The 20,000-nt window shown below is 34.8% G+C and overlaps 1 protein-coding gene across 1 annotated transcript in view; it reads left to right on the forward strand.

Moving 5' to 3' along the window:
* LOC135206294 (uncharacterized) overlaps positions 1–20,000 on the forward strand; it is a 125,047-nt gene that overhangs the window by 33,842 nt on the left and 71,205 nt on the right. Inside the window, exons 6-19 of the mRNA XM_064237717.1 lie at positions 211–314; positions 1,366–1,480; positions 2,253–2,428; positions 7,632–7,795; positions 10,974–11,143; positions 11,627–11,744; positions 12,161–12,308; positions 13,406–13,527; positions 13,854–13,972; positions 15,575–15,796; positions 16,752–16,960; positions 17,734–17,884; positions 18,483–18,598; positions 19,906–20,000. The exon at positions 19,906–20,000 is cut by the window's right edge and continues 34 nt beyond it. Coding sequence (XP_064093787.1) covers positions 211–314; positions 1,366–1,480; positions 2,253–2,428; positions 7,632–7,795; positions 10,974–11,143; positions 11,627–11,744; positions 12,161–12,308; positions 13,406–13,527; positions 13,854–13,972; positions 15,575–15,796; positions 16,752–16,960; positions 17,734–17,884; positions 18,483–18,598; positions 19,906–20,000 — 2,029 coding nt within the window. The remainder of the gene's footprint in view (positions 1–210; positions 315–1,365; positions 1,481–2,252; positions 2,429–7,631; positions 7,796–10,973; positions 11,144–11,626; positions 11,745–12,160; positions 12,309–13,405; positions 13,528–13,853; positions 13,973–15,574; positions 15,797–16,751; positions 16,961–17,733; positions 17,885–18,482; positions 18,599–19,905) is intronic.

A 20,000-nucleotide genomic window follows, 5' to 3' on the forward strand; every position in this document is an offset into this window, starting at 1 on the left:
ATAGTCTTACTGTTTTCTGCTCCACATTATTACTCCACATGTTTTGCCAACGGCCAGTCCTAGGAAAAATATTTGTAACCATTCTTTACCATCGTGATAGCTCAGTGCATGCAAGGAAAGAGTTTTTTTGGCAACCCCTTCTTTACCAGGATTATTAAATAAAAAAAAAAGCGTTACCTTAATAACCATTAACCCAACTCCATCTTTTAGTGACGAGCCGCATCGCTGGCTTGAACGGAAGCGTGACAAAGGTCGCCAATGCCTTCTACACATATCCAGCAGATACAGCGCTTGACGTCTTGGAATGCCCAGAGGTAAATTACTGGTTTTCATGAGTTGTTCAGTGCCGTCAGCACGACTCTGTGCAGCATGCCTCCCGCCGCTAGCGCCAACCCCTTTCGTTCCTTTTACTGTACCTCCTTTCGTATTCTTTGTCTTCCACTTACTTTCCACCTCCTCTTATCAATTGATTCATAGTGCAACAGCGAGGTTTTCCTCCTTTTACACCTTTCAAACCGTTTACTGTCAATTTCCGTTACACTGCTGAATGACTTCGTAGATCCCAGTGTTTGGGCTTTGGTAGTAGCAATAATTACAGTGATAATAATTTAAATGAAGATTATGTTGATGATGATCATGTTCATGAGAATACGATATTACATATATGAAGACGATCATCAGTTTTACGCTTTTAGTTGTACACTTTTATACTGCTTTTCTTCTTCCATTTCTTGTTCATTTGTCTCGCCAATTGAAGGTACCAATATAAGTAATTTTGGTAGAGGTGTGCGATCAAACCTTCTGGTCGTAATACACTTTTTTACTATTTGAAAGTAAATGACTAAATGCTCAATAGCATGAACCTTACATGTAGAAATAAATCCACAGTTATGTAACTGATTGAATATATCTTTTTTTTAAATAAAACTCTACAGGGAGTTTCCAAGAATCTGTACGATTCTCCTTTTGAATCTAATCGAAATGGAGAATAGTATAGATTCTCGGAAGCTCTCTGTAGAATGTTTGAGAGCCTGCACGATTCTCCTTTTGAATCCGACTGAAAAGGAGAATCGTACAGATTCAATATATTCATATGATAACAGGACTAGAGATTTGGATCTACTAAGTACTTAATTAAATACTTCATTAACTGTCGAAATTCGCCGTCTCACTAAGGAGGCATAGATTTTTTAAAATTCATATTTGACCTTTACTGATAACTCTTCTTCTTCTTCTTCTTCTTCTTCTTCTTTCCCACCGTTATCCCTACATTAAGGGGTCGGTTGCCTGATTGCGCCTTCTCCACTGCCTTCTATCAAACCACTTCTCTGATGAGTTCTAATATTCAGTGTGCTTGCTTCACAGATCATCGAGCCGGACACAGAGTACAAATGCAACGTATCCGTCACGGCGCTGCCAGTGGACGTCATAACTGCGAAATTCTCTTCCCCCAAGCTGGAATACGCGTTCTCTGGGATTGGTAAGTTTATAGATGAAGAGACTTGGAAAAATACAATTTTACAGGTTATTGTCGTAATCGATTCCCTTTAACCTGATTCAGAAATCACTTCAATTTCTATTAAAAAACAATGTGCTGGTGTCCTTCATTTTCATTTTTCCTACTGGTCGTTAGCTGATATGTGTGTGTGTGTGTGTGTGTGTGTGTGTGTGTGCTAGTGTGGGTAGCTGGATGCCAAAGCTAGTAGAGCATGAACTGTCTTTTGTATGGCCCCTAGTGCGATGCCAGACTACCTCTTACTAATCTACCCTAATGTGTATGCTTAAGAGCCTTAGCTGTGGTCAGGAAAAGGTATGAGGCTGGGAACGTTATGCCTCAAGATCATATATATATATATATATATATATATATATATATATATATATATATATATATATATATATATATATATATATATGTATGCATATATGCATTAAGCTACAAATGTCCTTTAATATCCTATTAGAATTGGATAAAAGGACATTTGTTGCTTATTGCATGTATATGAATCCCGGTGATGTGATAAAAACTCATATACATATACATATATATATATATATATATATATATATATATATATATATATATATGTATATATGTGGGTGTGCGTATGTATGTAGATATTTATCAATTCATTTATTTATGTGTACATTTATCAAGACCGTTGAGAAGGCAAAATGGCTATGAAGCCCAAGCTGAACATATGCATGAAAATAAAGTCGACATTTCATAGCGTTTGTCCTTTCGCTTCCAGTAACCGAGTATTACCACGTTGGCGACCCCCCACCAAGAGACCCCGACGAGGACTCGGGTGTAGCAGGAGTCACAAAAGACGAATTTATCTACAAATATCGCCATCCGATAGATGAAGTCAGCAAAAGTCTCTTTTTCGATCTATATCTCTATGAAAGTGGCTCTGTGAGTTATGGAGTAAGTAATGGAGTGATTTCGTTTATGTGTTTGTGTGTGTGTGTGTTTGCGATTTCAACTCTGGTTCTGGATGTTTAGTCTTTATGTCGCTTGAACTTCTTTGGTTAACCTTCATCATCTGCTCATTTGAGCATCTTCCTTAGAGATGGTTTAAAGTGATTTCGTTGTACAATTATCGTGTCTTAATTAGCCATAATTTCCAGTATCTTAATCAACATCTAGTGTTTGATTTTACGAGCAAATTCCATTCGTAAAATGTATCTTCTTATTACATAAAAGTGAGTGTTTTCTCGTTCATCATAGTAAGTTCGTTATTTATCTGTTAACAAACAAACATGAATTCTTTTTTTACAAAGAGGGCTTGATTCAGACTTTTCCTGGACAGTCTGGAAATCGTATTCCATGCACCTTTTTGTGTAAGAACCTTTGTACCTAATGACTTTTTAATGTTGCAGTCGAGAATAACTGATGATATTTTCGTGCTAAAATCTACAAGATGGCAGTCAACCTTTTCAACCGTTTCCCAAATCGGATAAAACCTAGAAAACTAAAGTAATCGGAAATTTTCCACCGTCATGAAAGCGCCCCACTGGCGTAGCCGGTATGGTGTTGGCGCCCACCTCGATGGCCGCGAGTTCGATTCTCGGCCATTCCAATGAGGGGTGAGAGATGTGTATTTCTGGTGATAGAAGTTCACTCTCGACGTGGTTCGGAAGTCACGTTAAGCCGTTGGTCCCGTTGCTGAATAACCACTGGTTCCATGCAACGTAAAAAGAGCATACAAACAAACAAATCAACCGTCCTGAAAGCCTCATGGAAAGTTGTTACCAAAAACTCTTACTGGAATCTGAGAAACACGATATTTCTTACCGTGAAATTCACCAATAATGCAATCATCCTTATGCCAATGTATCATTTCCCTATATTCTCTGATTCATTGAAAATTTTTAACTAAACATTTAAGGAATTAATGTTTTCCATACATATTTAATGTCAGTTTCTTAATTCAGTTTCACCCTTCAGACTTACGGTTTGATGGTCTTCAATCAATCGTTGTATATATATATATATATATATATATATATATATATATATATATATATATATATATATATATATATATATACTGTAGGAAGCCCACAAAAATTCGGAAAAAATTGAAAGTTTTTATTTAAGCTTTCGGAGAGTACATTCTCTCCCTCTTTCAGAAAGAGAAATAAAAGTTACATAAACTGAAAACAACGGTCAAGGTAAAAGAAATAACATACAAGCATATGGTTGTATCAGAATAACTGCCCTACGGTGGTTTGCCAATCTTGTTTAACAACTTAGCTACGCTAACTACATGCTTTGTCATAATTGCATTACAGAAAAGGTCCAGTTTAAAATTACTCTTATATATATTCATAGCGTCAACATTTTGGATTAAAATAGATTCTAAAAGTTTTCTTTTTTCAGTGTTATTAACAACCTTTATGTTTTTCATTTTGTCTAGGTTAAACATATGATTTTTACTTTGTCTATGTTGAAACAGGGCGTTGTTTTCATCACCTTTCCTTAATGAGTCACGATGTTGTCTTTTTCTTCTGTCAAAATCAATCGTTTCACCTATATAAGTTTTATTACACTCTTGACAGGGAATTTGCGTAAATGCATCCTTGTGTTTGTCTACATTTTTAACATTATTTGTTAGGTACTTTTAAGTGTTTGTATTCTTATATACTGGGACAATGTTGCAAAATTTCAAATATTCGTTTAAAAGTCCAGGGTTTGCTTTGGTTTGTGGTAAGACTAAAACACTATTATTATTACCTAGGAAGCTCCTTTTCTCCCTTGCTACATAATATATTCTACGTGCCTTAAAATAAAATGCGCCCTTTGAATAAAATTTGTATTGTAACCAAGTACAGTGAAAACATTTTTGATATGATTGATTTCAGTATCTAAAAATTCAACATCACAAAGTTTATACGCTCTCAAGAATATATTAGAAATAACACCTATTTTGACATCGTCTGAATGGAAAGAAAAAGCATGGATATATGACTCTGCATGGTCGTTTTCTATATACTGCATATTTAATCCTATTATCTTCTGAACGACATAATAAAGTGTCTAAGAAAGGTAACCTGTTATTATTCTCATTTTCTACTTTAAATTTGATACACTGGTGTAAGTTATTCAGTTGAGTTAGTAAATCTTCAACATTAATAAAATCTGGAATCAAAGCAAAAATATCGTCAACATAGCGAAACCAAACAATTGGAAAGTTAAAAATGGTGGGTAAAACTTCAGTTTCAAAACATTCCATAAACAAATTTGCTAAAACGGGTGATAACGGCGAACCCATGGGCAAGCCGAAAATTTGTGAGTAAAATTTACTATTACATCCAAAGTGACACTGTTCAATACAAATATTTATCAGATCAATAAATACACTTTTTGGTACAGGTAGATCAATATTAAGACTATCAATTTTGCGTTCTAAAAACCGCATGCATTCATCTACAGGTACTTTGGTGAAAAGGGACTCCACGTCAAAACTAACCATCCTCTTTCCTTCTAACGACAGGTGCCGAGTCTTTTCAATAAAATCTGTAGTGTCCTTTAAGTGAGAGTTTGATATAGTACCCAAACACTTTGATAAATGCTTAGCTAACCAACTAGCCAGATTGTAGGTCACTGAATCAATTGTTGAGGTAATTGGCCGCATAGGGATTTCCGGTTTGTGAATCTTAGGCAGACCATACATCGAAGGAAGTGTCGGGAGGTAAGACTGAAATTTCTTAAACAGGTCCGGAAAGTCTTTCCCTAGAAGAGATTTGAGTTTTTTGTTAAAATCCTGTTGCCATCTTTTCAATGGGTCGGAGATTAGAGCCTTGTAGGTGTTCCCATCACTTAAAAGTTGATTCATTTTGCTATCATATTGTACACGATCGAGTATGACAATGTTTCCTCCTTTGTCGGCTTTTGTTATTATTATTTCCTTATTTTTCTTGAGGTCTTCTAAGGCGTTCATTAACCTCTTTGGGAGTCCTTTGTTAAAACTTATACTTTCCATGATTGTTCCTAGAACAAATCCCTTTATTGTTGACGTTTCTGTATGAATGTTTACATTCTTCTTCTCGAACTTAGCGAAATTGGTCAGTAGCTCAAGTAAACATTCGTGTGTAGGGGGCATGGCGAAAGACAATCCATAACCAAGCACGCACTTCTGATCACTGGATAACTGGAACGACGACAAATTTTGCACTTTTTCTTGTGAACTATATTTAAACCAAGGGCTATTCATGAAAATTAAATCTGCTTTAATCTTTAAATCGTTTTTCACTTTTCCATTTTCTCGTCTACATACGTTATGTGCATAGTCTAAAAGTGCTTGAAACTGAATTGGTGTAGCATTCACATATTGATTAAATTCCTCTCTCAGTTTACGGCTATTGTACCTGAGTCGTCGAAAAGCCTCTTCCTTCTCCTGCTGTACCGATGATATTCTGTCCTTCAGGATTTCTTCATATACGCGAGGAAATGGAGAGCTGTCAAGTCCTTTGTAATTCCTAAGTGTCAATGTTCTTGGGATGATGCGGTCATCAAGACATGAACGTAGAAACTGTAGTTGAGACTTTTTAATGTGAGCCTTTACCAGCGATTCTTTGTAGATGTTGTAGGTCCTCCTCAGGGCAGGGTAAATATTGATGACATCCATGATTGAAGTATACAAAGAGATCCGTGGGCAACATATAGCAAAGTTAAACACTGTATCCGTGTTCTAATATGTTGTAGGAAGCCCACAAAAATTCGGAAAAAATTGAAAGTTTTTATTTAAGCTTTCGGAGAGTACATTCTCTCCCTCTTTCAGAAAGAGAAATAAAAGTTACATAAACTGAAAACAACGGTCAAGGTAAAAGAAATAACATACAAGCATATGGTTGTACAGAATAAACTGCCCTACGGTGGTTTGCCAATCTTGTTTAACAACTTAGCTACACTAACTACATGCTTTGTCATAATTGCATTACAGAAAAGGTCCAGTTTAAAATTATTCTTATATATATTCATAGCGTCAACATTTTGGATTAAAATAGATTCTAAAAGTTTTCTTTTTTCAGTGTTTATTAACAACCTTTATGTTTTGTTTCATTTTGGGTCTTAAGGTTTAACCATATGATTTTTACTTTGTCTATGTTGAAAACAGGGCGTTGTTTTCATCACCTTTCCTTAATGAGTCACGATGTCTTTTTCTTCTGTCAAAATCAATCGTTTCACCTATAAGTTTTAGTTACACTCTTGACAGGGAATTTCGTAAATGCATCCTTGTGTTTTGTCTACATTTTTAACATTATTTGTTAGGTACTTTTTAACAGTGTTTGTATTCTTATATACTGGGACAATGTTGCAAAATTTCAAATATTCGCAATATTTGCAACATTGTCCCAGTATATAAGAATACAAACACTGTTAAAAAGTACCTAACAAATAATGTTAAAAATGTAGACAAAACACAAGGATGCATTTACGAAATTCCCTGTCAAGAGTGTAATAAAACTTATATAGGTGAAACGATTGATTTTGACAGAAGAAAAAGACAACATCGTGACTCATTAAGGAAAGGTGATGAAAACAACGCCCTGTTTCAACATAGACAAAGTAAAAATCATATGGTTAACCTAGACAAAATGAAAAACATAAAGGTTGTTAATAACACTGAAAAAAGAAAACTTTTAGAATCTATTTTAATCCAAAATGTTGACGCTATGAATATATATAAGAGTAATTTTAAACTGGACCTTTTCTGTAATGCAATTATGACAAAGCATGTAGTTAGTGTAGCTAAGTTGTTAAACAAGATTGGCAAACCACCGTAGGGCAGTTATTCTGATACAACCATATGCTTGTATGTTATTTCTTTTACCTTGACCGTTGTTTTCAGTTTATGTAACTTTTATTTCTCTTTCTGAAAGAGGGAGAGAATGTACTCTCCGAAAGCTTAAATAAAAACTTTCAATTTTTTCCGAATTTTTGTGGGCTTCCTACAACATATTAGAACACGGATACAGTGTTTAACTTTGCTATATGTTGCCCACGGATCTCTTCGTATACTTCAGTCATGGATGTCATCAATATTTACCCTGCCCTGAGGAGGACCTACAACATCTACAAAGAATCGCTGGTAAAGGCTCACATTAAAAAGTCTCAACTACAGTTTCTACGTTCATGTCTTGATGACCGCATCATCCCAAGAACATTGACACTTAGGAATTACAAAGGACTTGACAGCTCTCCATTTCCTCGCGTATATGAAGAAATCCTGAAGGACAGAATATCATCGGTACAGCAGGAGAAGGAAGAGGCTTTTCGACGACTCAGGTACAATAGCCGTAAACTGAGAGAGGAATTTAATCAATATGTGAATGCTACACCAATTCAGTTTCAAGCACTTTTAGACTATGCACATAACGTATGTAGACGAGAAAATGGAAAAGTGAAAAACGATTTAAAGATTAAAGCAGATTTAATTTTCATGAATAGCCCTTGGTTTAAATATAGTTCACAAGAAAAAGTGCAAAATTTGTCGTCGTTCCAGTTATCCAGTGATCAGAAGTGCGTGCTTGGTTATGGATTGTCTTTCGCCATGCCCCCTACACACGAATGTTTACTTGAGCTACTGACCAATTTCGCTAAGTTCGAGAAGAAGAATGTAAACATTCATACAGAAACGTCAACAATAAAGGGATTTGTTCTAGGAACAATCATGGAAAGTATAAGTTTTAACAAAGGACTCCCAAAGAGGTTAATGAACGCCTTAGAAGACCTCAAGAAAAATAAGGAAATAATAATAACAAAAGCCGACAAAGGAGGAAACATTGTCATACTCGATCGTGTACAATATGAAAGCAAAATGAATCAACTTTAAGTGATGGGAACACTACAAGGCTCTAATCTCCGACCCATTGAAAAGATGGCAACAGGATTTTAACAAAAAACTCAAATCTCTTCTAGGGAAAGACTTTCCGGACCTGTTTAAGAAATTTCAGTCTTACCTCCCGACACTTCCTTCGATGTATGGTCTGCCTAAGATTCACAAACCGGAAATCCCTATGCGGCCAATTACCTCAACAATTGATTCAGTGACCTACAATCTGGCTAGTTGGTTTAGCTAAGCATTTATCAAAGTGTTTGGGTACTATATCAAACTCTCACTTAAAGGACACTACAGATTTTATTGAAAAGACTCGGCACCTGTCGTTAGAAGGAAAGAGGATGGTTAGTTTTGACGTGGAGTCCCTTTTCACCAAAGTACCTGTAGATGAATGCATGCGGTTTTTAGAACGCAAAATTGATAGTCTTAATATTGATTCCTACCTGTACCAAAAAGTGTATTTATTGATCTGATAAATATTTGTATTGAACAGTGTCACTTTGGATGTAATAGTAAATTTTACTCACAAATTTTCGGCTTGCCCATGGGTTCGCCGTTATCACCCGTTTTAGCAAATTTGTTTATGGAATGTTTTGAAACTGAAGTTTTTACCCACCATTTTTAACTTTCCAATTGTTTGGTTTCGCTATGTTGACGATATTTTTGCTTTGATTCCAGATTTTATTAATGTTGAAGATTTACTAACTCAACTGAATAACTTACACCAGTGTATCAAATTTAAAGTAGAAAATGAGAATAATAACAGGTTACCTTTCTTAGACACTTTATTATGTCGTTCAGAAGATAATAGGATTAAATATGCAGTATATAGAAAACCGACCCATGCAGAGTCATATATCCATGCTTTTTCTTTCCATTCAGACGATGTCAAAATAGGTGTTATTTCTAATATATTCTTGAGAGCGTATAAACTTTGTGATGTTGAATTTTTAGATACTGAAATCAATCATATCAAAAATGTTTTCACTGTACTTGGTTACAATACAAATATTCAAAGGGCGCATTTTAAGGCACGTAGAATATATTATGTAGCAAGGGAGAAAAGGAGCTTCCTAGGTAATAATAATAGTGTTTTAGTCTTACCACAAACCAAAGCAAACCCTGGACTTTTAAACGAATATTTGAAATTTTGCAACATTGTCCCAGTATATAAGAATACAAACACTGTTAAAAAGTACCTAACAAATAATGTTAAAAATGTAGACAAAACACAAGGATGCATTTACGAAATTCCCTGTCAAGAGTGTAAATAAAACTTATATAGGTGAAACGATTGATTTTGACAAAAGAAAAGACAACATCGTGACTCATTAAGGAAAGGTGATGAAAACAACGCCCTGTTTCAACATAGACAAAGTAAAAATCATATGGTTAACCTAGACAAAAATGAAAAACATAAAGGTTGTTAATAACACTGAAAAAAAGAAAACTTTTAGAATCTATTTTAATCCAAAATGTTGACGCTATGAATAAATATAAGAGTAATTTAAACTGGACCTTTTCTGTAATGCAATTATGACAAAGCATGTAGTTAGTGTAGCTAAGTTGTTAAACAAGATTGGCAAACCACCGTAGGGCAGTTATTCTGATACAACCATATGCTTGTATGTTATTTCTTTTACCTTGACCGTTGTTTTCAGTTTATGTAACTTTTATTTCTCTTTCTGAAAGAGGGAGAGAATGTACTCGAAAGCTTAAATAAAAACTTTCAATTTTTTTCCGAATTTTTGTGGGCTTCCTACAGCATATTAGAACACGGATACAGTGTTTAACTTTGCTATATATATATATATATATATATATATATATATATATATATATATATATATATATATATATATATATATATATATTATATATATATATAAATATAAACATATGTTATTTTGATTTAAACTTTATCATGAGAGTCCCATTTTTACCAACTGATAAGCTCATTCTTCTATCAGAAAAGAAGATTATTGGAAATTAGCGAGCTTCAGTTTCCCTGTCGTCATAATTCGTCGCTTGATTTTCTTAAAATATTCTACTTTCAATGATTTCTTCCAAAGTATATTTAATCTCTCTTTTGCGCTGAATAGTCACACCTTAAATCTTGGAGCATTTAGGCTATTTATTGCTTTCCTATTTATGTTCTCAAAATAACTATAGCTGGTTCACTTAAGGTAGATTATTGGGTGAGCCCTATGCCTACAAGACGTTTGTTTGGGCGGCCGCTGATTGGCTGGGAGCTGCCTACCTCCCGGTTCCAGCCAATCAACGGCCGCCAAACAAACGTCTCGTAAGCATAGGGCTCATCCAAGAATCTACCTTAAGTAAAACAGCTATAGTTGACGTCTGAATGAACCTTTGCAATGCTGAAGTTCACTGAAGGTTTTCCTCTTCTGAGAATATTAAGCTCTTTCTAGAACTAGCAATTATCGTCCTAAGTATTTCTGGTTAAATGATATGTGGTACGTAAAATTGTAATGCCTGTGTATCAGCTGTAGCTGACGAGAAGGTTTGCGAATTTTGCCTGTTCATCTGATGACCATAACATCCATTTTAATAATAACACATACATTACTTCCTTTCAACACTGAAGCACGCAGTTCCCACGTGCAGTAAAGGTTTAGTCTACTGCCATTATCTGGGTGGCTGCGTCGCCTCTTGCCCATATGACGATGAACACCTGTCCTACACCTGTCCGTCTAAGAAACTACTGTTTTGTGCTCATCGAGGCACTTGCGAGACGCAGTTCACTAGTGACATATGTTCAACATACACTGAAAAAGGTAAAGTATGACTTTAATTTAAGCAGTCAGTTACATGTATTTTGGTTATATAAGATATATATATAATATATATATATATATATATTATATATATATATATTATATATATATATATATATATATATATATATATATATATATATATATATACATACATGTATATATATATATATATATATATATATATATATATAATTTATAAACATATATATATATATATATATATTATATATATATATATATATATATAATATGTATGTATTATATATAATAATATATATATAGATATATATATATATATATATATTATATATATATAAATATATATATATATATCTATATCTATATATATATATATATATATATAGATATAATATATTATATATATATAGTTTGCATTTGCCGGTTTTTTTATTTGGTTTAATATATGAAAATTTAAAGTACAACCCTTCTAACATTTATTCCTTTTTCTTTTTTTTTAAGCTAACTACGTCAAAGAAACGAAAGGTGAAAGTCTGGAGAAAGGCTTTCACAGGCTATCCTACGAATATGACCTGACACCGGGTACTGTGCCGATAGTTAAGGGGCCAATAGCGAGAAGGTGAGTCTGAAGAAAAAAGAAAAAAAACGTTCGAATAATTCACTTTCATTTATCTGCCTAATTTCATTATTCTTTCCCAATGATCGGATCTGCCATTCTTCAATCTCCATTCTTAGGTTTTCAGTCTCAAAGTTATGGATGATGTATGCAAGATATTTGTTTACAATAAGAAAAATCGTTATATTTTTTTTTAATCTTAAAATCGAAGATAATACTACCACAAGTGTCTACGAAAAAACCTCGTTGTTCCTTTTAATTTGGGCTTCCTCTAGTATTCTTAGCGTAGAACCATAACTCAGGCAAATTTGGAGGTTAGATATTCTTTATGTTTTCATGTGTGTTTATAGTTTACAGATCAACATAATTTTGCAGTAGGCACAGGTGCGTGAATAATGACATTATTTCATTTGATACAGAAACATATCGTCTCCTGAAGGGGATACTATCAGCGATCTGGAGACTGACTCTCACCATCTGTTCTCAGTAGTCTTGGCTAAATCTAATCCTTATACGCTGGACCACAACTGCGTTGCTCCTGGGGTCATCAATTTGTCATTTGATGTGGTGAGTTGCTCGTGCCTTTACGTTTCATCCGGCATTTTTATCTCTTTACAATGGCATTCTTCATTGATTCTTACTGATTTGATTATTTACCTCCGACGCCTTGAGATGCAAAGGGCACCAGGCGAAATTCCGCAACTCATGATTTCTGTGTGTTTTGTCTTCCTCAAATCTCCACACAACCCCAATCTCCCGTCTCATAGTTCTCATACGAGTAGATCTGAATGAATGAATATGTAGGATTTAGGCCAAAGGCTAAGAGCTGCGACCTATGAGTTCATTCATCGCTGAAGCGGAAATGAACAGTAGACAGAACTGAAATCTGTCACAGGAGGAAAGCCTCGCTGCAACACCTTTCATTCCTTTTACTGTCCCTCCGTTCATATTCTCTTTCCTCCATCTTACTCTCCACCCACTCCTAACAATTGATTCATATCGCAACTGCGAGATTCGCCTCCTGTGACACTTTCAAAACCTTTTAAGGTCAATTTCCGTTTCAGCTCAGAATGACCTCAAGGGTCGTAGCGCTTGTCCTTTGGCCTAAATTCTATAATGTTGGTATTCTATTCTATTTGCTCCAAAAGCGAGTTCGTAGATATAATTACGATACTTTATCGTTCATCTTGTACAGACAGCAATACAAATGACATTTAGAATTTCAGATGGGTTATCCATACGTTTAACATGTACTGTAATAATGTCCACTGCATCCATCTACTACAATAGTCTCTTCTGTTCGTGTTCACTCACTGTTTGTCATTATTTTTCGTATCCTTGCAAAACATTAAATCGAATTTGGTGACTGCAGATTAAAATAACACGAAAAATGTATAACCAAAAACTCACCCCACGTATTAAACTTCAGTACAGTGTACTCATTCCAAAACAAACTTACAACCCTAAGGGAACAACCCTCGAAACAACGAACTGGGACTTTCCACAACCACAACCTCTCTCTACCAAACCGCCATGCTCTCTTCCCTCTCACCAGCCATGCTTTCCTCACCTTTACAAACCCAGTCCCCAAGACCACAGTGACTAATATCTTTTTTTTTTCTCTCTCTCTCTCTCTCGCTCCTTGCATCTGGTATGAATAACAGATTAGTTCCACAAGGACTATCTATTGTCAATGGAAAATCACAGACGTTGCGCTGAGGATATCACAAGCTGAGACCGATGCCTATAATCCAACCATCAACGATGAACCTTCTTATTACGGAAGGTTAGTCTCATCAATGTGTCAGCTGAAATGAAGCAGTGTTATTGGGTCGTTCCTGCTCACAGCTGAGAGAAATAGTGATAAAAAGGAAGGAGTATCGCAAGACATATAAATGATTTTGAATTCCATTAAATTTCAGATCCAAGTTAATACAACTTGTAACTTTTTTTAAACATTTGGATAGATAGAGGTTAGATATGTACTTTAACAATTCTGGCTGAGAAAAAAAAATCGTTGAATTAAATTAACTGAAAAAGAGAATCTCTTCAAGAAATCATTATGTCGCCTATAAATGAGCTACTTTATAAAATCCTTTTACATTTTCTCAGATCAGACTTGCCGTTCACCTATACAGTGATACTCAGCGTCAGTGGCCCAGTTACTCTCACGTTCATACATACGCACACTTCAACTGGCTATACCTTTAATGAGACCTTCACCAACGAAGGTGAGAGTAGTTGTTAGTATATTAGACTACATTATAGGGTCTTGTCCTGTATAAAGCATTTGCCCAAGCAACCAATGGGATCTTTCCTAGATAGTGACCTTCGAGGGTTCTAACCAGATATGTATTCATCTTTGCGACGCGTTTAGTACAAGCCCGTTGGGAATTACCATAAAAACATAAACAAAAGACTGTAAATATCATAAAGTTAATGACCCCAAGAAATATTAGTCAATATTATAGTCCTAAATAATGACTCCCAAGAAATATTAGTCCTAGATAATGACTCCCAGAAAATATTAGTCCTAGATAATGACTCCTAAGAAATATTAGTCCTAGAAAATGATCCCCAAGAAATATTACTCATAGATAATGATCCCTAAGAAATGTTAGTCCTAGAAAATGATCCCTAAGAAATGTTAGTCCTAGAAAATGATCCCCAAGAAATATTAGTCCTAGGTAATGACTCCCAAGAAATGTTAGTTCTAGATAATGACCCTCGAAAACCCTTGGCGGTCACCATCTAGGAAAGATCCGACCAATGCAAAGCTGACCATTTTCTTTTATAGATGTTCCGACGTATACCGTAAGTTTCTCGACGAATGCAAGTCAGTATTCATTTTTATCATATCTCACAGTGAAATAGTTAAGTCGAATGAAATGTTGACAATTCGAGGGGTTGGGTAAAATTCGTTGGTATGTTGGGCCTTAGTCTTATGCCCGGGAAAAACCTCAAGTACATAGTATTTAGGTTCCATCTCCTTTCATGACCTTTGCGTCCGAATTGCTAACGCCCTGGAATCTCACTCGAAAGACCGGGGTTCGTTCCCGTGGTGAGTCACAAAATGTATCTCTGTGAATATGTTCCCATGCGTCCATATATATATATATATATATATATATATAATATATATATATATATATATATATACACATATATATAATCAACAAACCACTCAGAATCAATATGTGATTCAGATGGTCAAAAAGAGTTGCTTTATTCTATAATATAATCTATATATAATATAATATATAATATATATATATATATGTATAAATATATCTTTATGATAAAATCAACAACCCATCTTAGAATCAAATATGTTAATTCAGATGGTCAAAAACAGTTGCTTTGTATACATGTATATCTATATGATCAACAAACCTCTTAGAATCAATATGTGATTCAGATGGTCAAAAACAGTTGCTTATTAATCACTCAAATTTTGACTTTTTTTTTTTTTTTTTTTTTTTTTTTTTTTTTTACTGAAATATGAATTAAGATTTTTGGAAGCGTGTAAAGATTTCATTTTTCACAAACATGAAGAGAAAATTCACCAAAAGTGAACAGCGACTTTTGATTGTTAGTTCTAACCTAATCATAAATGAAAACAAATCATGCAGTATGTTAAGATCTATTGTATTCAATATATTTTCAGAGAATTTTACTGTGCATCCCCTTTGCAGTTCTAAAGAGTAAATGTCAACCATTTTATATTTTGAAATACGCGAGGATCTACTAAGTGGTTGCCCGAAGGTAATAATCAGATCTCAGCGGATCAAAATGGATTTAAAATCAATCTCCTCTTTCAATCCCTGTTGCAGATAATCTTCCTAAAGGCTCTTCTCCCCATGAACTCGAGTTCAGCGTGAGTGTCACAACCACTGGATGTTACAACGTTACGGTCATGGCAGAGAACCGACACAACCTCCACAAACAACCCATCCAGAACTGGACGACGTTATGCATCCAGCATCCAGTTGTCAACTCCCTGGCTATGAGTCATAAGCCAACGGAACACGATGCGTTCCTGATACCTGGCCAAGGTCAGTTTCACTCTGAAGTTCCATAACGATCCTGTACGACTTTTGAATCTAAATGAATGGTTCTGTCTTATTTTGCTGCTCTTTTCGAACTGACGCTAAACTACTGAGAAAACCTTTCTTTTTGGAAGAGTGACATATTTATATATATATATAATATATATATATATATATATATACATATAATATATATATATATATATTAATATATATATCTGAAGTAATAATGGTGATTTTTTGAGAGAGATATATATATATATATATATATATATATATATATATATATATATACATACTACATACATATATATATATATATCAATTCAAGCTACAAATGTCCTTTAATATCTAAATTCACTTTACCTCCCAAATGATATATTTTCATATATGTACCGAAGGGGAATTTTTTAGTTGATAATAATTTCGTCCCCCATGGGGGGACGAAATTATTATCAACTAAAAATTCCCCTCGGTACATATATGAAAATATATCATTTGGGAGGTAAAGTGAATTTAGATATTAAAGGACATTTGTAGCTTGAATTGATATACAGGATCACGGTTCGAGGGTGTACTTATACATATATATATATATAATTATGATATATATATATATCTATATATATATATCTATATCTAGTGCATATATTATATATAATACCATATTTTATATATGTTCATATATATTATGCGTCTATATATGTATACAATAATATACATATATACATACGTATCCAAAATAGAGCAGCAAAGAATTCGAGAAGGTAAGAGGGCACTGTGGCTGTTACAGTTGCATATGTATCTGGTAAAAAAACAAAGTGACCAATAGACTAGATATATATATATGTATATATATATATATATATATATATATATATATATATATTATATTATATATATATATTCCTTTTTCGGATGGCCCATCCAAAAACTGAATCTAATAACATCACCTCTACAGAAGCTTTATTCGCGCTCGAAGACAACAGCGGAGCTGCTTTTCCCGACAACGCCACCTTCGAGATCTCGTGGGGCGACGGCAAGACCACAAAGCTGTTCTCCCTCGGCATCGGGCAGCAGGAGTTCTCACATCAGTACCTTAAAGGCGGATTATACACCGTCACTGCTCGAGTTCACAATGATGTCTCCGAAAGCGCCACCTCTTGCCAGGTAACTGGGCGACGTGAATGAAAATAATATTCAGTGTCTTCTTCTTGAAAGGTTAATCGCGAAAGAAACCTTATGGCTAGAGTTGGTGTTTGTAAAATAGATCAGAACGCTGGTTTATCTCTTATCAAGTAGTACAGTTTTGAGGTAAATTTTCGTACATTTCAAGTATATGATGCTTTTGGAAAATAGTAACATAAATGAAAAGTCGGCCATATTTCTACTCCCAAAAGTTCTTATGATTGTGGAAAACACTAGATTTCCTGGTTCTCGAGACTGAAAGTTTTTAATTATAAATTCCTCCAACAAATTTTAAACGGTCGGGTTGTAGAAGGGCTAAAACAGCGAAGATAGGACTACGGTTAAGAGGTGAAAGGGTCTCTTTGAAAATGGGTCGTAAGATAATCATACAAGTGACAGGTACTTAACATAAAATCAGCTATTTAAATATCGTATGTCTTTAACGTATGAAATAGATGTATTAACGGTGCATATTTTATAAATAATAATTTTCCTTTAGTGTGAGAATATCTGAATATCAGTCTCGCAATTACATATTTAAAAATATAATTGTGTCAGTGATCTTTGGATGTTAGAAAAGTCATACTATTTCATTCTGAACGATGTCAGACAGCAGAAATAACAAAATACGCAATCAGCAACGTCGTATGGAAGAATGATTCCTATATCTGTCATATAAAATACTCCAGTGAAAAACTGAAAGTGTCTGATGTTTTTTATAATTCTTCTCTAAAGAATGGAACTTTGTATTTTAGGTCACCATCATTGAAGCTATCAAAGACTTTGCAGTGACTCCAATGTACTTTCCAACGCTGGATTCCCCAAGTGCCCGGGCAGGGTACGGTCAGACTAAGCATTTGTTTCCCCTGGACAAGAATACGAGTTTCTTCCCATCAATGTCTCAAGGTAATCTATATAGTGGCTATAAAAAAGAAAATTTAATGAAAAACAGAAAAACAATGAATACTCTCTTATAACCGGTTGATTTCATATATTTATAACGGTATTTTGTGGTGACATTCGTGTTTTAGGCTGGAACATCCATATTTTGTGGAAGCTCCATGTTGGATGAGTGGTTTACGCGCTCGCCTACCAACTCGGTAGTGCCGAGTTCGATTCCCCGCTCTGCCAACGTGGAGTCAGAGGAATTTGTTTCTGGTGATTAGAAATTTATTTCTCACTATAATGTGGTTCGGGTCCCACAATAAGCTGTAGGTCCCGTTGCTAGGTAACCAATTGGTTCCTAGCCACGTAAAAAATCTAATCCTTTGGGCCAGCTCTAGGAGAGCTGTTAACCAGCTCAGTTGTGTGGTTAAACTAAAATATACTTTTTTTTTTTATTTTGTGGAAACTTTTAACTTGAATAATATGTTTTCAAATGATCTTGAAAATGACTTGAAAACTACTGAAACATCTTCCATAACGCAAGTGCAAAATTATCTGCTTCAGATGCCACAACTATGACGTTTTTCTTTTGTTTTTTCATTGCTCCTCTGGCTAATAGGGTCGGTCAAGACCTATACCCTCAAACACACCGAATCTGGCGCGTTGATTTTGACACTCGAGACGACTAGCCAGTTCAAGCCGCTCGCCCACCACTTATCTACGCTTTTTAATGAGGTAAGCCACATGACTCCTGACAGTTTACCTTACTTTCCACATTGGCAGTGCACACTGATTTGTTTATATGGTGTATTTACATAAATAGAAGACAGATTCCAAGTTCTTCGTTGGACTAGTGGATTGCGTGCTCGCCTACAGATTCGGTAGAAGCGAGTTCGATTTCCCACTCGGCCAACGTAGAATCAGAAGGATTTATGTCCAGTGATTAGAAATTCATTTCTCGATATAATGCTGTTCGGATCCCACAATAAGCTGTAGGTTCCATTGCTAGGTAACCAATTGATTCTTGGACACGTTAAAATAACTAATCCTTCGGGCCAGCCCAAGGAGAGCCGTTAATCAGTTCAGTGGTCTGGTTAAACTAAGGTATACTTATCTTACAAGCCATTTCCACCGTTTGAATTAGACTAGAAGAAAGGTGTGCCTGGAAAATGGAATATCATTCCACACCTGGAATTATGGAGAAGCAGAAATGTTACTTGATGTTAATTAGTATTTTGGTTTGCGGGTTTGTGACGTTCAAAGGGGCCATCTATAGGCCTTCCGAATAGCCATGAGTGCATAGGAAACTGTTACTATGAAAATTAGCGAAAAGGGTTCCATATAGTTCATCATAAAGAATGAGGTTTAAGGAAATAATATTTATACAGCGACCAACTGTCAATTTATCATCCAAATTGACAGAATAGTCAGCTCTTTTAGGAGGCATACGGATAAGTTTTTCAGGGATCTGTATTGTAAACAAAATGAGGATTATAATAAAAAAAAAAGGTCATATATTGCAAAAACTACCGCCAGTAAAAAAGCTTATTTTTTCATTTTTCTTATAAATAACAACCTGAGAAGGACATCATGGTTCCCATGAAGCAAAAGTAATTCAATTTCATTAATTTGGTATAATTTAGCAAGATGATCAAACACAATATTTACCAAGTTTACAGTTTACAGTTTTCTAAGATTACTTTTCGTTTAGAGTATATAGCCATGCATATTAATGCATATTACCTTTGGCCATCTCTCTAAAACGTGTATGCCCTTCCATTTTGCCATTTGCCTATAAGCTTATTTCTCTTTCCTCGATATGAGCGTAGCACATGTTTATAATGAAGCCATCAGCGGCATTTTAAAGATATCTTAAAGATAAGGTAACACGTCATGCATGAAATGGACGTAGGTAGAATCTGCAGCAGAATGAAAATTAGTAGCCACTCCATTTTACCAAGCGCGCGTTGCTCTTTTTAGCTTTAACTTTTTATCGTACATATATCTTTTTTTTCTTATTGTCCTTTTATTCCGTTTTACAGGAGAGGGTTTTTAATGTGACAATCACAGCGGCCAACGTATTTGAAGAGGTTTCCTTTGATGTTTCCGTCGAAATCCTCGGTATGATCAGAGGACT

The sequence above is a fragment of the Macrobrachium nipponense genome, chromosome 29 (genome assembly GCF_015104395.2).
Source record: "Macrobrachium nipponense isolate FS-2020 chromosome 29, ASM1510439v2, whole genome shotgun sequence".
Taxonomy (NCBI): Eukaryota; Metazoa; Arthropoda; class Malacostraca; order Decapoda; family Palaemonidae; genus Macrobrachium; species Macrobrachium nipponense.